At 45.6% G+C, this 19,446-nt stretch overlaps 1 protein-coding gene across 5 annotated transcripts in view; it reads left to right on the top strand.

Annotated features, from left to right (window-relative positions):
- Positions 1–19,446, top strand: part of EFNA2 (ephrin A2) — a 277,009-nt gene that overhangs the window by 236,272 nt on the left and 21,291 nt on the right. For all 5 annotated transcript variants that reach the window (XM_084825789.1, XM_084825788.1, XM_084825787.1 and 2 more), the window contains one exon: positions 11,878–12,170. In XM_084825789.1, the coding sequence (XP_084681915.1) occupies positions 11,878–12,170 (293 nt within the window). The remainder of the gene's footprint in view (positions 1–11,877; positions 12,171–19,446) is intronic.

The following is a 19,446-nucleotide window of genomic DNA, read 5'->3' as shown; positions in this document are numbered from 1 at the left end:
TAAGTAAGCCCAAGAACCCCAAACCCAACCCACGAGTATGTCTCTGAGATTCCTCCTCCTTTGAATTTCTTTCCCAAAGCAATTTCTTTTCTACCAGATTGAAAGAGAATGGTTGAAAAATAATGTGGAAGAAATTTTCAGCACATTGCTAGTATAAAATACTCCCCCCGCCCCCGCCGTCAAAAGCGGAACCTGCTCCTAGCATAATGGGAACCTAGAAGGTCCTGAAGCGATCAGAAACGAATAGAAATGCTTGTTTCAGGAACGGCGGAGCTCACAGAAGGGATCTGTGCAGATCCATCCCGTTCCGGAAACCAGCTTTTCTTCTTATTCCTGGGGCTCCCCACAGAAGTATTCATTCCTGCTGAGCTTGCGGTGGGTCCCACAAGTGCAATGGAACCAGCAGCAGTGCAGAGGCTGTGTTAGTTGCTGCCCTCGGAGTCACGCAAGGGTCTTTGTCAGACACAGCGTGTGGTCACCCAAATGCAGCCGTGGGCACTGTGGTTGTCGCCACCCCACGCTCACGCACCCTCCAAATTGAAATGTGATTAAAAACAATCACAACAGGAGAACCTTGATACAGCTATATAAATCATGGCATCGAGGTAGGGCTGTTGTGGTTTTGCGGCATTTGGTCAATGTACATATGCGCATTGGTGATGTAGAACAGGGGTGGGCAGGCTTCTGGGATGTACATTGTTTTTTTTGGCAGGGGGGTTGCTACAAACCACAACTTGGTGCAAAAGACAAACACAGCACATTAGGGATCTCTGAGAAGTTCGTTCCTGCCTGCAAATCCTGTGAGCATGCCCTGTTCACAGTCCCAAACATGAACGTCAGGGGAAGCAGGATTCTCAGGAAGGCTTTGCCATTTCCTGAGCTTCTGTTCACATTCAAAAGTGCACGCTTGCAAAAAGGCACACTTGCGCAACTGCGCCCTTCCGAAAATGCACATCTCTTCCACCTGAATGCGTTTCCATGCTTTAGCCTACTGGGGGAAAGTGCACCCTTGGGGTTCGTGCTTGGAAAAATGCACAGTTTTGGAAAATGCACACTTTTCCTGTTGTGGGGGGAGACACTCACATTTGGGAGAGAGAACCACATGTGGGGAGTAGGGATGGACGAACTCACACGCTGCTGCCTTCCCCTCCGCTCATTGGAGCCCTGCCAGAGGCCTGCCCCTGCTTGCGCCAGGGTGCAAGCTGCCCAGAGGTCCACGGGCATTTGTCAAGCTGGCAACCATTTCCCACAACGAGCCACCATGTGTGCACCATCATGGCTCATTGTGGGCTTGTGGGAGTGGAGGCAGCAGGATGGAAGCTGAAAGGGAAGCCCCATGGCGCATTTCTCTCAGTTCCCATCCTGCTGCTGCCGCTGAACAACCACACTTCTCTCTGCTGGGCACTGGCATATTTGTGTGCGCGTGAAATTGTGCATTTTCGCAAATGTACATATTCACACATGGGCAAACATGTGCACCTGTGAAAATGTGCACATTCCTGCATGTGCAAGTGTGCGCATTCACAAAAATGTGCATTTTCACATGTATGTAAATATGTGCATTTTTGTGGTTGCCATTTTGTTTTTCAAATAAACTGCAGAGCTTAATGAGGCCATCAGGGTGAGTGTGGGCCGCTCGCCGAGCATGGGAGAGGCTTAAGCGTGGTCCTGGGACCAGTGAGCGGGGGTAAGGGCTGGGCAGGTGCCCAGAGAACCTGGACAGGGGTGGGTTCACACATCCCTACAAGCTGGTGATTCCAAGCCGGGCTTCGAGCCCCAACTGGGTGCCCGTGCCACCCCTAGTGACAAGCATCAAAGTGGAAAATGGAGAACTTTGGTGAGCTCAAACATGGCTCATGTACACATCCCTACATAGAATTAAAGAATTATGAGGCCACGGTTCTGAGCACCAGAACTGTATGGAGCTCACCGTCCTTCCGCATAAAATCCTGCTCCTGGTTTCTTCATTTCAGCAGTATAACTTAAGGATGGGGAAAGGTGCTGCTGCTATTGCTGAATAAGTGGGAGTCGGAAATCCTTGCCAATCTATTTGAAATCACTTGGAGATCTACCAGTAGATTTGGATCGACCTTCTTGTCTAACTCTCATGTAGAGGGGGGTGGGAAGACACACTGAAAGAACAGAAAGGTGTGGCAAAACGGCAATGCTGTGCTCGGAATTTGGAAATAAAAACTGGAACAATGGAGGATTTGTAATACATCAGTTACAGTTCAGGAATCAGTCCAGCTAATTCAGAAGAGCAACGGAGATAATTCAGGAGAGTTTAGGAAGCATCCCGAACCAGGAGTAAAGGCATTTTACTATGTAGACATCTCCACTCCTCCAGTTTTTTTTCAAGGGATTGGCAAAACTGTCTCTTTCTGCTGCAAATCTGTCTCTTTCTGGTCTTTCGCGTATCTTCACCCACAAGTCTTTTTTGTCCAGTTTCTGCATTAATCTGCATTTCAATACATATTTTCAGATGTATTTCTGCTCAAATTACACCTATCCAAATTTATTTCCTCTCCAATTACTTATTTCTAAACCTATTTTGTCCTAAAATATTCATTTTTCATATGCATTACAGTACTTTCCCTTTTTCTTCTTCTTTTTTGAGCCGAGAACTGCATCGCAAATTTTGGCGGGTTGCAAATTGTAAAATCCAAAGGGTAGCTTGCATCTTGACTTGCCCATTTGTCCAGGAAAGCGTGTAACTGGTTCTGTTTGGAACATGGACCAGACAAAATCGTGCATCCCGACACAGCCGTCTCTGTGACTGGCCTCACCAGGTTGCTCCCTTTCTCAATGTCCATGGAGCTGATGGTACAAACCAAATGAATGCTCTCTCCTTTCACATTTCTAAACTGCCGTGAATTGCATCCTGATATTAGGAAAAGGGTGCATTACAGTAATCGATCCTGGTAGACTGAAATTAGAATTCACAAATGTGGCCTGGGAGATATATATCACCAGGCTATTTAAAAGACTGCAGGAAGCTGCAGTTGCACTCATGTCCTGCTTGTGACCTTCCCATTGGGGCAGCTGGTTGGCCCCTGTGTGAACAGAATGCTGCACTAGATGGACCCTTGGTCTGATCCAGCAGGGCTCTTCTGATGTTATGTTATTATGCTGCTCTGTGTGTGTGTATAATTGTCATTTGTATGTTCACGGCTTTGGAATATTTTAAGCCGCCTTGTGAAGGCGCAGCACCTTGAAAGGCAAGGTAAAAATCTTAATAATTATTGATGGATGGGTGCCCCCCTCCCCAGTTCCCTAGGTGCCTGCCAAGTTCCTGCCCCCACTGTGTTGCTGGCATAAAAGGCCATTCACAGCGCCATTGTGTACAAGAGCAAATGTGTGTGTATCTGAGAGTGCTGTTTTTTCACAAAATGGTTGCTGCAGAGATTGCTGGAAGGGCGTGGGGTGAGTGCGGGCGGCTCGGTGAGCAGGGGGGCAGGACTGGGAGGCTCAGAGCAGTAGGTGGGTGGCAGCCTGCTGGACTCCCAGTCCGGATTGGGTGCTGTGCCAACTCTACTAATCATTATCATCTTCAAAGAAGACCTTCTCTCATTTCCATTTCTTTCAGAGGCACATTCAACAGGGACTCAAGAGAAGGCCTTCTTGGTGGTTGCCCCCACACTCTCGAACTTAGAGGCTGGTGACTCTCCAATGCAGGGCTCCTCTGTGCTCCAGCCTCCCTGCATTTTTTGCTAGATGCATGGATTCATGCGGACGTCAGAGCAGGAAAGGGGAGGCCAGGTGGTGGAATAGGAAGCCTCATAAACAGGCTTCCACAGTCTCCTCCCTGCCCCCGGGACCGCCCCCTTTTTGCCCTCTCTGCATTCTGTTTCCAGGCACAGAGATGGGGAAGAACTCTGCCAGCTACAGTTGGGGAATGTGGTATCTGGGAGCCAAGCTCATAGCCAGGGCTCTGACCACGGTTTCTGTAAAGTGAAATACCCTACAGCTGTCTAGACAGTGTCTTAGGGACTGGTCCCCAAGTTAGTCTGTTGCCGAAAGCGTTTTTTTTAACTGGTTGGGTGCTGGATATTCCTTTTATTGTTATGTTTTTATGTTACATTTTAAATGAGAGGTTGTTTTTAATCTGTATTTGTATCGTCGTTAGCCACCTTGAGCACCCCTTTTGCCAGAAAGGTAGGAGATCAATTTAATAATGGAATAAATTTAATAAATACAGATCAACTGGCTGGAGCATATCCACCCACCTCTCTCCCTCTCTCTGAGAGTGAGTGATGCCAAACACGGAAACCCTCTTGTTGAAGAGAGTCCAGGAGAGGGAGGGGGGAAGAGGGGTGATGCCTCAGGGGGAGTCTTGTCAGATGTCACTCTTCCTTTACAACTCTCCAGACAAAGAGAGAAAAAAACGTTGACTGATGCCCCCCTCCCCCTGTGAAGGCAACCGGCGGGTCTGTATTGGCCCCAGGAGCGTAGCCAAGTCATTTGTAGTGTTAGAGGAGCCTAGAGATCCATGCTTGCTTAAGTTCATTATTGGTGCAATTCCCTTGCTGGTAAGCCTCTGAGCATGTGAAGATGATTCAAAAGGCCAATAACAGCCTTCTCAGTGCAAATAGAAAGTCTCATCAAGCACTCTGCCTGGGAAGCGAAGTTTGTTTACAGGTGGCTGTGCTGAGAACCTAGTGCTGTTAGTCCATGCTGGGAATGCACATTAGGGGGTGCTTGCTGCTGTTATGCTGCTTATTGCTAACGTATGTTTTATAATACCCATTGTACCCCATGGCTCTTGGTTCAGAGAAGCTGTCTGATCCAGCCATTGGGTACGCCTGTGTGCTGTAAGTTACCCAATAAAGTCTCCTTGTAAGTAAACCTTAGGATCTGATGTATCACTATCTTGGCACCTCTAACCTAACAGTTCAACGCCCATGGCTGGGGAGACACAGGGTCATGATTCCTGCTGGAGTGGAGAGATGGAAGAACGCATGAAATAGTTCTAAGAAGGGAAGGGGGAAAAAGAGGAATATATCGGTGAGCGGGTAGGAGGATGAACCTGGTAGAGCTGAGGTTGAAAACTGAATGACGTTACCCTTTGGTCAAAGGTGGGCAACACGTGCCTTGCAGTCCACATGCACCTACTCATGGCATAGCTACACCCGGGGGGGGGTAATAAAGAAGTGGCTACATTAACACTATGGATGACTAAATGGGCCATTTTGGCCTGTTTAGCATTCCATAGCACTAATGCAACTATTTGGGGGCACAAGTTTGGGGGAAGGTGCCCCATGGCACCCCACAGGGTGTGGCCCATGTGGGAGTCAAGGAGGGCAAAAATGCCCCCCCCCTGGACTATCTGAAGTTGCCCACCCCTGCTTTAGGTGGTCCATGGAAAGGCTTCTGGACAGTCAAAAATATCTCTATTTGGGGAACCAATGTCATCCTCACAGCATCCTGCAGAGCCTCCACGGGACGCTATCTCAAACAGCTTTTTAAAAGGTTGAAAAACCTTTTCATCTCCCCCCTGGAATTAAAAGGGGGGGCAAGGCAGCATCTGGATGAGATCTTGTAGAAAAGTACACTCCGCGAGGCAGCGGGGGGGGGGGGGGCTGGATTCCAAGACTACCTTCCCAGAGCTTAACCATCGCAAAAAGCTGTTTTGAAACTCCTATTTAATAGGAGAAAATAGGGCTGACGTGTTCCATTGTAATATATGGATTAAGAAATATCAACAATATCTGAGGGATGGTTTAAGGAATATCAACAATATTTGAGGACCTGCAAGATTTGTTTGAAGAGAAACATGGCTACAGTGAGGAGAAAGAACGAAACTGCATCACCGCCCACTTCCCCCGTACCTCCCTTGGCAAAAGCTCCGAGAACAGAAGATATAGAGGAATTATTTACTCTGATAAAAACTTTATCTTCGCAATTTGCAGAGCAAGCCAAGAGGTTGGATTCAATTCAAAATTCCATCACCACCCTGCAAGGGGCTGTGGATTTAATTAACACTTCCTGGCAAAAAATGGAGGCAAAGGTTAATGAGCTACAAGATAGGCTGACAACCAACAACACAAGCTTTTTTCAAAAATTTCTCTGCCAGAATCTCCCAACTGGAGGCCTTCACACGTAGATCCAATGTTCGTATTATTGGGATTAAAAATTTGCCTAATGATGTAAATTTGCCTACCTTTGTAGACAAGCTTTTGCATGAGATACTCCCTGTGCCATTTGATTATTTATTTGACATTGAGCAGGCATTTCGTGTGCCAAATGCTAAAGGGACTGACTATACGATTACAGTCCAATTTGCAAGAATCTCCCCAAAGAATTATATCCTGCGTTTGGCGAGAGAGGGTGGAAATCTTTTTTTTAAACAAGATAAAGTTATGCTATTTCCAGATTACGTCAAAGAGGTGGCTGATAAAAGAAGGCAATTCATCAAGGTGAAAACTCTGGCAAAACAAATGAACTTACAATATCACTTAAAATAGCCTGCTACATTTTGCATTGTTTCTGAAGGTCAGATGAAGAAGTTTCTAAATCATGAAATGGCGGAGGCATGGCTGAACATAAAAATGCGTGAGATTTCTGTTCCAGCCCCATAAACAGGAATCTTTAAACAAGTTTTGTTAACTGTCCATGTTTAGTCTGCATGATTCAGGCTAGGCCAGAGATAACTGATTATACATATATTCGTTTACTTTCTTTCATTTTTCTTCTCTTTTTTATTTTTCTTTAAATTCTCATTCTCTAAAATGGATATAATATGCTGTATTCAAATATATTGTTTGAGGTTGTATTGTGCACATTCATTTATATATCTAGTATAAAATATATCACTGACTGTTGTAAGGTTGCTTCTACGCTTTATTATTATATAACATTATAATTTCATCTTTTTAAATTATTATTATTATTATTATCATTACCATTACTAGAAGACTATTTACTAAGATTTTTGGTTGGTTGAATTGTTAAGCTTTATAATTACTATTATATTTTAACTTAAGAGCAATATATGGTTACTGGGAATGATTGTAGGCTTGCTTCCTTGCTATAAGACTGATGATATGATATTGAAATGTAAGGTTGATTATTAAATTTTAATATTGCTAATGTTATAGGTATAGTTTTTAAAATAGAATGGGATCTGAAGCCCGTGTATATTGGAGTTTAAATTTAACCCTTTAAAAAAGAAAAAGAAAAACATCTTTTCTTTTCTTTTCCTTTTCCTTTCTTCTCCGTTTTGTTATTGTTGTGTCCTCCTAAGAATATTGTATTGTTGGGAAATTGTAGTTATTGATCAGGTTGTTGGTATCGTTTATTTCATTTATAAAGACAAAAATAAATAAAAGGTTTAAAAAAAAAATCTCTATTTGGCCCTACACTTGATATATGGTTGTTGTTTTTCTGACAACAGAATCTGAGGCTGCTTTGCCCAGAGCTGGATTACCGAATAGGCTGAGAAGGCCTATTCTCACTAATAGGCCCAGGCCAGTGTTTCTCATAGTATCGTGCTGGTGCATTCTAGTAACTCCCCCCCCCCCAATTGACCTGTTAAAGGGCCTTTCCCAGCGGCCTGGCCTGGGGCCTGTGATTTCCATAATATCGCACTGATTTGGATTATAGGACCAGTGCCGCAGAAGAAAAACAAATGTGATTAAAATATGAGTTATGTATGCACTTCTCTCTGTAGAAAAACAAAAATTGAATTAAGGGGCCTGCTGAGATACCTACCAATTTAAAAGCTGTCTTTGGTGGTGGTGGTGGGAGTTTGAGAACTGCTACAGTAGAGGGAAGGGCGTGCTGAGAGAGAATGCGGTTGCATGATGCACTGGGCAGGGGGGGTGTCCCATGTCTGTCTGTGGCAGGAGTGGGCAACCAGCAGCCCTAGAGATGCATGCACCCCTTGGACTAATTTCAAAAGCCCTCCACGAGTGATCAGATCTCTACCAATACTGTTGGGCAAGGAGGAAGTGGGAGAGAGAGAAGGAGTGGTTGAAAGCAGGGGGAAGGGAGAGAGAAGGGAGGGGGAGAGAAGGGGTGGCAGAGAAGTGGTGGCAGAAAGAAGAGAGAGAAGTGGGTGGCAGACAGAGAGAGAGAGAGGTGCCAGAAAGAAAGAGAGAGAAGTGGGTGGCAGAAAGACAGCGAGAGAGAGAAGGGGCAGCAGAGAGAAGAGAGAGAAGTCGGTGTCAGAGAGAGAGAGAGAATGGGTGCTAGAAAGAAAGGGAGAGAGGAAGGGAGTAGCAGAAAGAAAGAGAGAGAGTGGGGGAGGCAGAAAGAGAGAGAGAATAGGGGAAGCAGAGAGAAGGGGAGGCAGAGAGAGAAGGTGGCAGAGAGAGAGAGAGAGAGGGTGGCACAAAGAAAGAGAGAGCAAAAGGGGTGGTAGAAAGAGGGGGGTCACTTCTGGCTCTGTCCTTACCCACCACTGGCATGTAGCCCCTGACCATTTACCTCTGAAGCCCTCAAACATAAAAGACCCCCCCCCCAGCCCTGTCCTATGGCAGCAGAGCCTCTACGGGGCTCTATGGCAACAGCTCTGTGGGAGCTGAGGAGAATGATGTGGGCCTTCATGGGACCAGGCCTTCTCCAGGATGAAAGTGAGCAAGTTGGGCTGGAGTGAGTGAGTTGAAATCAGGAGCCGAAAGCAATTGGTAATGGTGTCTTAAGGCATGCAGCGCACGCCACCCACAACCCAGGGACTGTTCTTCACTTCTCCTAGTTTCGCTAATCCCCTAATCTCTTGGATAATCGGTCCCAAAAATGTAAGGAAAAAACCCAAACCCAACTCTAGGATCGGAGTGTGCCTCTGAATATAATACCGGAGGGGTTCTGATGAGAGATGTTGCTGAAGAATGATTCCCCCCCTACTCCACTAATCACCTGCCGTGGCCAGTTTATTAATTTTAAGAGGTGCTTGGTTTAATCCTGTAACATTAATGGGAAGAAGGAAGATTAAGCAGATCATGTGGTAGGAGGGAAGTCTGGTTAGGCCGCTCTGGGTTTCTCCAGTGAGTGGGTAATACGAGCTTGGCAGAATCTGTTGAGCTGTGGTTGCAGTTGGGAAAACGTCAAGTGTTTCTAGCTAGCTGGAGACTGAAATTGGTCGGTCAGAAGGGGCAATTGGTCTGGGATCGTGGTATGCCTCGGTTCTGCCGTGAGGTGTGTGCAGGGCTACTTCCAAAATTCTCCTCTGAATATCTGCACAGATCCAGAATTACCCGGTTCTGTTGCTGAAGGGGAAACAATTAGGGATGTACAGACTGTGTCCCAGAGATTATCAGGTGTCTTTCGTTCTGTCGTCCGCTCACTGAGGGAATCAGATTTTGTTAAGGGATGTACGAGAATTTCATTCCTGTCCGCAAATGCACATTTGCGTTATGGTGCTCTTCTGCAACTGCGCAAATCTCCCCCCAAAGTTGAAAAATTGTCTGCAACTCCGTGGAATCCAGGCGACTTGGAAAAACCTGGTCCGCTATGGAACCCACAGGTGAGGCCCATAGCAATCCAAACTCATCTGAATCTATTGTGGATTTCTCCCACATCCCTAGAAAGAACACATCAGAAATCCTCCATTTTGTGATGGTTCTACAGAGCGCTCTGCATGCATGGTTTGCCAGAGGTCTCTGTTCCTCAGCATATGCTACTGCTTAGTGGAAGAGCAAAAGGCCCCAGGTTTAATCCCTGTCTTCAGGTAGGGCTGGTAAAGACCTAAGAACATGGGAAGATAACACAGGCAACTTCCCATGTTCCTACTTAAATCAGCCCTTCATTCAGATCCATGGGGACTGGAGTCTTGCTTTAATTTTAAGGAAAGGGCCATAGCTCCATGGTAGGGGTCAGACTTCACATTTAAAAGGCCCTCATGATCAATTCAGGCTGAGAAAGATGTCTGTCTGAGAACCCTAAGAGCTTCTACCAGTCAGTGTAGACCAGGGTTGTTGCACCTAATGCCCATGGGCCAACTTTAGCCTGCTTTAGGTTCTGGTCCAGTACAAGACAACTTCACATATCCTTCACATATCCCCATAATGATGCAAAAGAGGAAGCTGGTGGATCCAATTTCGATGGGGCTGAGGAACCATTCTGGGTTTCAGTCAGAACCAGCCAGAACTCTAAGGAGCTATCCAAAGAGCGGAACCCTATTCCCGAAATGGGTTCAGCACTTTGGATAGCTCATTTAGAGCTGATTCTGACTAAAACGTAGAATTTGATTCATAGCCCCCCCCCCCCTTGGCACCACCAGCTTCCGCTGCGATGCATCAGAGTGCATGGAAAAATCACCCCCCCCCAAAAAAACCAACCCCAATGTCTGTGGGATTGCATCAGGATTCTTTTAGAGTGGATTGTTTTAAATTGGTCTTGGTTCCTTTGAGCCTCCCAGGGAGGGCAGATGTCCTCAAAGGTAGGGTATTGAATCCACTGAATCAAATTAAAAAATGTGCGCTGTTTTACCAACGCCACACAGCACATGAATAAAACACAGCACTAAAAGAATTGGGGTGCAGCCATAGTGACGATCAATATGGTTGCGTTGTGTTTTCTTTACAGTGTTTTATCCTACACCTCAGCATTGCTAACATGGCAGAGGAGAAAGGTGCAATGTAACCTTTAAGTGGGAAGTGGAGGCGAGCAGTGTGTGCTCTGATTCCAGATTTCATTTCACACATTTTCCCAGTTAAGCTGGACTTCTGGAAGGATGGGACGCAGGGCAGGACAAATGTCTGTAGCAATAAAGGAACGCAATAGCAGAGGGAGTGAATTCACTCATCCCTGTGGGGGCTTGGATTGGAAGGGAGCTGTAGGCAGAATTCCTGGGTTGTCCTTTTAGCTGTGGGTGAAAAAGGGGACCACTTTGAATTTCTTAAATATGATGTTGCAGAGCATCCTTTTCTGAAAGTGAAAGAGAATGAGTGCATTGTACATGCTCAAAGGTTAATTCTCTCAAGAATTTGCAGCATTGTCCACGTGCCGTAGGGGTGTCCTGGTGCATATTTCCTATTAGTCTAGAAATGACTTTGTTCCAGATCTTCCCTGAATGTTTAAATGCTTGCTCAAATTCACCCATCAAATGCTTTGATGTCCTGAATTTTTGAATGATGACATTTTATTCCAGTATTATGTTCCTTTGTCTTGCCGTAACTAGGCCAGAGATGAAGCCTAAATACTGAAACGATCCCATGTTCACCCCCTGTGTCCCTTCTTTCTACTTCCTTTCCCTTGACTTTGAATTAGGTAATATCAGAAAGTTGGTGAGAGTTCATAACTGAGGTGTGCCCAAAATAATCCAGGGATGCCAACAAGCCTAAACCACTTGGAGTTCAGAGCTTTGAAGTAAAGTGTTATGTTCCAAAATGGAAAAGGAAAAGAAGGGATAATCAGAAGCCAAGTCCTATGAGGAAGGGTTGAAAGAGCTGGGTATGTTTAGCTTGGAGAAGAATAGGTTAATGGGAGGTAATAATGGTAGACCATGATACTGGTCTTCAAATATCTGAAGGGCTGTCATGCAGAACACGGAGAAGCATTGTTCTCAGTTGCTCCAAGAAGGCAGGACAAGAATGAGTGGAAATTCCAGGGAAGTAGTTTTTGGCTAAGCATTAGGAGAAATGTCCTAATGGTAAAATCTGTTTGGCAGCAGACAGGGCTACCTTGGGGGTTCTCCTTCACTGGAAGTGTTTAAGCAGAAGCTGGGCAGTCATCTGCCAGGGATGCTGTTGTTGCGAGATTCCTCCACTGAACAGGGAGCGAGACAAAGGTCCCTTCCAACTCTACATTCCTATGATTTTCCATCTTACTTCAAATGACTGTGAATCTTCATCTTCAGCTCTTATTCTTCCTAACCTGTGAAAACCAGTGGGTCCTGTTTCTTAATCTCCATGTTGCCCTTGGTGTCCCCCACTACAGGTTTCATCAGGGTGACTACACCGTGGAGGTTAGCATCAATGACTACTTGGATATTTATTGCCCACACTACGAGATCCCATTTCCCATGGACCGGATGGAACGGTACATCCTCTACATGGTCAAGTACGAAGGCCACGACTCCTGCGACCATCGGCAAAATGGCTTCAAGCGCTGGGAGTGCAATCGGCCCGACTCACCCAACGGGCCGCTGAAGTTCTCCGAGAAGTTTCAGCTCTTCACCCCTTTCTCGCTGGGGTTCGAATTCAGGCCGGGGCATGAATATTACTATATATGTAAGTACTGAAAAACTGCTGACTGCTATCTTTTCGATATGGTGAGAGATCCCCTTTTAAGATCTTTTGTGTCGTGGGGCTGGGATGGAAAATGCAGCTGCAAAGGCTTCTGGGTAGATATACCCACAAGGGTATACAGGAAGCAAACCCAGCCATGGACGGGATGGGATGGGGAGACTTTGGGTCCACCCAGCTCAGTATCCTTTACTCTGATTGGCAGTATTTCTCCAAGGTTTCAGACAGGAGTCTTTCCAAATGCAACCTGGAGAGGCCAGAAAATGAACCTGGGGCCTTCTCCATGCAAAACATGTGCTCATCCATTTGGCTACAACTAAAACTAGAGTAAGGTTCCAGTCCTCATGGTTCTGAATAAAAGGCTGCTTTAACTAGGAACACAGGGAGCTGCCTTAAACCAGGGATTGAATCCCAGTCTTTCAAGCATGCCAAGTATGGCCTCTTCCCCATCCCCTTCCATGTGTTTTGAATATGTGTGGGAAGTGGGAATACTTCTAGCCCTGTTGGCTTTGGCGGGACTAGGGATAGGCAGATTTTGTAAAACCCGTTTGTCTGAGTTTTGTGGACTTTTTTTTGTCAGGTGCCTTCATAGTCCACTCATTGGCGGAATCGGATTTTTTCCAATATCCCGAATTTGTGCGCTTGAGAAGATACACAAATCTTCCTGCCCCCCCAAAAATGCGCAAATCCCCCCCCCGTGTGAATTTTCATGTTTTAGCCTATGAAGGAAATGCATATTTGGGGCTGATTGTTAAATTATTTTTATTTTACATATTTTTCTATGGCTAAATTTGCATAGAATTCTGGTCTGCTTGCACCAGCCACCTGTATGTTTCCAAGCCTGATACAAGGTGCTGGTTTTAACCTATAAAGCCTTACACAGCTTGGGACCACAATATCTGTTGGAGTGCCTCTCCTGACACAAACCTACCGATACATCACGTGCAACATCTAAGGGCCTCCTCCAGCTGCCTACTCCGAGGGAAGCTTGGAAGACGGCAACAAGAGAGAGGGCCTTCTCGGTGGTGGCTCACCAATTATGGAATCATCTCCCCAACGAGTCCTGCCTGGCACCAACACTGTTATCTTTCCAGTGCCAGGTCAAGACCTTTCTCTTCCCCCAGGCATTCGGCAGCATATGATAAGTTTTCATCAGTCCTGGATTGTCTTGTGGTTATGGTTGTTTGCTTGAGATCGCTTGTTCAAAGTTGTTTTAGGTATATGTTCTCTTGCGTATATTGTCTGTTTGTGGGTTTTTTTTATGTAAATGGCTTTTAATCTCTGTGTACTGTATTTTTAATGTTTTTAATCTTTGTTAACCACCCAGAGAGCTTCAGCTATTGGGCGGTATAAAAATGTAAAGAATAATAATAATGATAGCAGCTAGGAGGTCTGATCCCCATCTCATGAGTTCCTTAAACGGGCCAGGTTGCCTTGTCTGTACACCCGTGAAGTTTCATCTCTTTGCAATAGACAGTGTAGTGGATATGAAGATTACCATAGCTGCTTTCACAGGACAAAAAGCAAACAGTGTTACATACCTCGGGGAGCGTTGGGGCCATAGATTTCAACATTTCTTTATTTAGGTTTATAGCATGCCCTGATTTCTCAAAATCTTGGGAAAGCACCAAACTTACGATAGTTGGAGAAGGGTGTGCAGCCAGGGAAAGGAGTCATGGATCCGTTTCCCCCCTCCTCTGATTTTATCCTTGCAACCATCTTGTGAGGTAGAGAAGGGTGCAGTGGGAACATGAGCGCCCCAGGTTCACCCTGTCTGCCCGAAAAACTCCGTATGCATCCTTATGGATTGTACTATGGGACAGGGTTCCTCTTACACCAGGCCGGTACCACCTCCATTTCGTCCAGACTCTCTGCCACTTCCCCGCCTCATGTATTTTTTTAGAAACCTGAAGTGACGAAGCCGATGAACTGTTCTGATTACGCTGTCAGTACTCACCAAAGCAATCGCCAGGACTGGTTTAATTATCCAGAATGACTCTCTTTAACCTCCATGCACGACTTGGGAATGTGGGATGCTTCGTTACCCAGCTGGGGCTACATTCCAAGAAAATAATAAAAATAAACTAATGTGAGGGACAAAGAGAGAGACAGAGAGAGAGAAACCTCTTGGCGGCCCATCATGTTGGGGTGGAGGGTCGAGGGGCAGGCATGTTAAAAACAATTTTGTTCCCAGATCATGTTTTGGCTTGTAAATGATTTGAACTTGGGCCTCCCGCAGAGGTCTCTGGTCTACTGTGCTACAAGTGAGGAAAAATAATCAAACACTTGAAATTAGCTTCCCAGACCACCCATTAAGACATCCCTGATTTAAGAGTCTTCATTTATCTTGATTTTCTTTTCTTTAAAAAAACACACACCCACAAACTGATAGGGGGAGAGAATTCTGCCTTTGTTGGGAACTGAGGCCTGTTTGAGCACTACTTGTAAACAAATAGCTTGGCATGTACCGTTCCAGCAGATGGCCCCAAGACCACTTGGGTAGGTTTCGAGACCTGCAAGGAGTCCTGGGGGAGCCCATGGTGTTCCGGTGTCGATAAAGGGGGCTTAATTTCATGGAGAATTCTCATGGACCTTGGAACTCCTATTTCTATGGTCTAAGGCAGAGTCAGGGAAACGTTTTGGTGAAGGGTCACATTTTCTCAGGGATAGTCTGTCAAGGACCACAAGCCACCAGTGGGCAGGGCCTAAGCCAGTGGGGGGGGGGGAGATACAAAACAAAGTGAACGGGCTCACCTCTTTCCTTTCTTTCTTTCTTTCTTTCTTTCTTTCTTTCTTTCTTTCTTTCTGCCACCCACCCTCTCTCTCTCTAACTCTCTCTTTTTGCCACCCCTTTCTCTCTCTGTCTGTCTCTCTGCCACCCCTTCTCTCTCTCCTTCTCTGCAATCCCCCCCTCTCTTCCTCTGTCTCTCTCTTTTTGCCATCCCCTTCTCTCTCCCTTTTTGCCATCCCCTCCTCTGTCTCTCTCTCTCTGCCACCCCCTTCTATCTTCCTATCTGCCATCCCCTTGTCTCTCTCTCTCTCTCTCTTCCACTCCCTTCCATTTCTCTCCCTCTCCCTCTCTCCCGCTCTCCTCTGATAGGCAGTAGCTCTCCAAAGTTTCAGATAAGGGGTCTTTCCCAGCCCAACCTGGAGAGTTGCCAGAGGTTGAACTTGGGACCTTTTGCATGCAAAGCAGGCACTCTTCAAGTGTGCTATGGCCCTTTCTCTAAAGGTGAAGTAAGAATTCTAGTCCTCATGATTCAGAATAAAGGACTGATTTAAACAGGAGGCCTACTGGGAGACACCATAGATTGAACTTGGAATCTTCTGCATGGAAAGCAATCTAAAGGTCTCATAGAAACAAAGGAAGCTGCCTCATACCGAGACAATCCATTGGTTCATCCAGCTCAGTACTGTCTTCACCAGAGGTGAATAAACACTTTTCTATGGGGGCTGCATTCCCTTGGAGGGAATCATTCAGGGACTACACGCTGGCAGTGAGCAGAGCCAGAGCTAAAACAGGGTGGGGGCACTCTTCTCTCCCCCTCTGACACCCCATTTCTTCCTCTCTCCTTCTGACACTCCTATCTCTCTCTCTCTCTGATATCCCCCATTTCCCCCTCTCTCTTTCTAACACCCTATTTCTCTCTCTGTGTTCCTGACATCCCTATTTCTTTCTCTGTGTGTTTCTGATACCCCTATTTCTCTCTCTCTTTCTGACACCCTTATTTTTCTAACTCTTTCTAACACCCCATCTCTCTCTCTCTCTCTCTCTCTCTCTGATATCCCCCATTTCTCTCTCTCTCTGTCTGACATAATTTCTCTCTGTTTGACATCCCTATTTCTCTCTCTCTCTCTCTCTCTTTCTGACACCCTTATTTTTCTCACTCTTTCTGACACCCCATCTCTCTCTCTCTTTCTGACACCCCCTTTCTCGATCTTTCTTTCTGACACACCAATTTCTCTTTCTGAAGCCCCCATCTCTCTCTCTCTCTCTCTCTCTCTCTCTCTCTCTTTCTGATACCCCCTTTTCTGCCTCCCCCATCTCTCTCTTTCCCTCTCCCTTCCCACACAGTGACCTGCCTGGGAAGGGACAGATCATCCTTCCCAGAGCTCCAAACTGATTTGCCTGAAGAGGGCATTTGAAGTTCAGACCGCATGTACATAGGCAGAGGAGCCATATTGAGCCCTAAGACGGCTGGCTGTCCACCCCTGGTCCACCGTGACTGGCACCTGTTTTCCAGGTTTTAGGCAAAGATCTTCCCAGGCCCTACTGGAACTTGGGGCCTTCCACACACCAAACATGTACTCTGCCATCAAGCTTTGAAGCTTTGAAGCCACCAGAGGCCAGGGGTCACTCCTCTCCCTAGTCTCTTGAGCCCAGACAGTTCTGAGGGGTGGTTGGGTAAATGACCCATCACCACTGAGATGACTCAAGGTACTCATCAGTTTAGCCCAGCCTTAATTCCTTCCCAACCTACACCAAAGCTGCTTTGCCATGGGCAGATACTTGATTATTTCTATTTCTTTCGATATTTAAAAGGCCCCCTTTTCAGGATTCACCTGGCCAAGGCATCTCTCAACTTACCGGTTTATACAGCCTCTCAAAATTCACCCTCTCTGTGTGTAGGGACATATAGAATTTAATTTCAGTTCTCAAATCACTCAAAAATGCCTCATCCAAAATCCTGCCAGCGAGTGGGAGCGCGCATTCTCTGAAAACGTTCGCAAACGTTCCTGGATGGGCATTCGCGACGGCGAAATGCGCACTTTTAAAAATGCGCACTTTTAAAAATGTACACTTTCAAACATGCAGGCTTTGACAAAGGCACACTTTAAAACATGCACACTTCAAAAAATGTACACTTAAAAAAATGCACATTTTCATGCTTTCGTCAAGGAGGAGTGCACACTTCTGAAAGATGTGCACTTCTGCTGTTTTAAATATGTACTATTCCCTTTCGAACAAACTGAAAAAAACAGGTCTCAAATGAGAGCAGGAGTGAGGTGAACTGAGCAGGTGAGAGCAGGCTTCATGGGTCAGAGGACTGCATTGCTCTCCTGGAACCTACCGATTGCTACATGCCTCCCGCTGCTGAAATTGTCACTACCATATTAGTTTCCACCATATTAACTTAGAATATCCTGTTTTCAAAGAAGTGTGCATCTCCTGCATGCCTTCTTTTCTTCCAAAATCACCACTTCTCCCCTTCCTCCTTCTTTTCTTCTTCTTTCACAGTCACTGCAGCACCAAATTCTGCAGGTCTGGAGCACCTCCCCTGCAAAAAAAGGCCGTGTGTGTGTGTGTGCGTGTGCCCCTATGCAGCTTGTTGCCCAGCCCTATTCTTGTGGGAAGAGACATTTTTTCCCCTTTCCTTCCTTTGGTTTCACCAGCTCTTGATTCTGGATTTTATATTTTTTAGATGTTGTATGCCATTTTTTTAAATTGCCTTCTTCTTATTGTACAGTGCTTAGACAGTGTTTTATGATAATGAGCCTAGAAATTATGTTAAATAAATGTAAAAAAAAAGTTTTAAAACCCTGTGGGTATGTAAAAATTGTGAAAACAGAAGGAGGTGAGCATACAAAGTAAATCACAAAGAAGAGAAATAGGTTCTCAGAATGCTTTTTTGTTATTATTTGTAGGAAGGCCCAATAAAATCCTACAATAATTTTTTTTTGCATCCTGAGTAGGGATGCTGGAGAAATTCGAGATGGACTAAAATGAGCTCTAAGAATCCAACCTGCAGAATTCTCTGCGGAGTGACCCCCTCAGGCTGTACGGAGTCTGTGGGCTTCCAGATGATTTTTTTACTTTCCCAAAATGTATGCATATAAATTTGTAGGAAAATATGTAAGTTTCTGCTGAGGAAACATTGAATGGAATGGGGGAGAATATTACGTACCAAGGTAAATTATGTAAATACCTACGTAAATATGTACCTAAATACGTAATTATTTATGTATTTTTCTGCGTGACCAAAAAACCCCCTCACATCCGTCTCTGAGCAGACGTCGGAACAAAAGGTGCTTGACAATCTGCAAAGCAGAGATGGAGCGGAGTTTACACAGTCCGTACATCCCTAATCCTGAGAACCGGTTTTGCTTCTTTGTGATTTACATAAAAATGGTAACAAATAAATAAACACATAACTTTTCCCTGGGATGGAAATAAATCAGATGCTGAAATGGCCCTGTACTGAACTGCTGTTCAGGTTTTTTTTTTTAAGACACAGCGAAAGATGTACCCACCCCACAAAGGGAGTGTGTTTCCCTCACAACAATCTTGCGGAGTAGGTTCTCGCCAGTGCCTGAGTGTCACAACTGACTGACTTCCATCAGGCCCCAGGCGCCGACCGAAGGATCGGGCCCCGTGTTGTTAATTTCAAGGTCGACATCGAGAAGGGGAAAACTTAACATCACAGAGCCCGCTCCCAAGCTGTCAGAAAGCACCGATTGAACCAGAAACTTCTTCGGGTTTTTTCTCCCCCTGCAATCAATAAAGAAATGTTAAAATAATAATAACACTATTAATTAAAATCCACGACCCCAAAGCACTCAACGGCAGCGAGGCCTCTCACTTGGTCCGGGAACTCGCGGGCAGACTTTATCTTTCTTAATATTTTCTCCCCTCTCCTGCTCTAAAGCATCTATTTTTCAACCCTCTTAATTTGTTCCTTTTATCTATATTAAATTATCATTTTCTCTCGCTCCTCTCTCCCTGTGTGAAATGTCACTTGCCAAATAAGTACATTGACTACTTCCACTCTCTCTTTCCCCCTCTTTTTTTTTTTTTTTTTGTTAATGTCGTTCGGGAGAGATTACACAGGAGTAAATAGTGAAATTCATCATGGTTAAGCCAGTTAGAATTCATGTCATGTGGAACATTAGAAATTACGCCTCTTTGAGGGAGCTGTATTTAGCAGACATGAAAGAACTGACATTACCTCCTTCTGCAGCTTGCAAATTGGAATTGCATTAACCTTCCAGGCATCCAGATGAGGGACCTGTTTGCTCTCCCCAGTTCTGGGTCAAGGTTAAGCAGGAGCATTCGGGGCCACTGGTGAGTCTCTTCGACTTCTGGGTTGGGGTGCTTGTGTGGGGTGGGGGGATGACGACATTTTGAATCGGGGCAGAAGAGAATAGCCCACGATCTGGGTGAAAGTCTTCAATCGGAGTAGAGTTTCAGTGGGTCACAGAATCATAGAATCATAGAATCGTAGGGTTGGAAGGGGCCTATAAGACCATCGAGTCCAACCTC

The sequence above is a fragment of the Heloderma suspectum genome, chromosome Z (genome assembly GCF_057233095.1).
Source record: "Heloderma suspectum isolate Gila_16-S chromosome Z, 16-S_ref, whole genome shotgun sequence".
In the NCBI taxonomy this organism is placed as follows: Eukaryota; Metazoa; Chordata; class Lepidosauria; order Squamata; family Helodermatidae; genus Heloderma; species Heloderma suspectum.
Note: the sequence above shows the minus strand (reverse complement) of the source record. Positions and strands in the feature narration are given on the sequence as shown.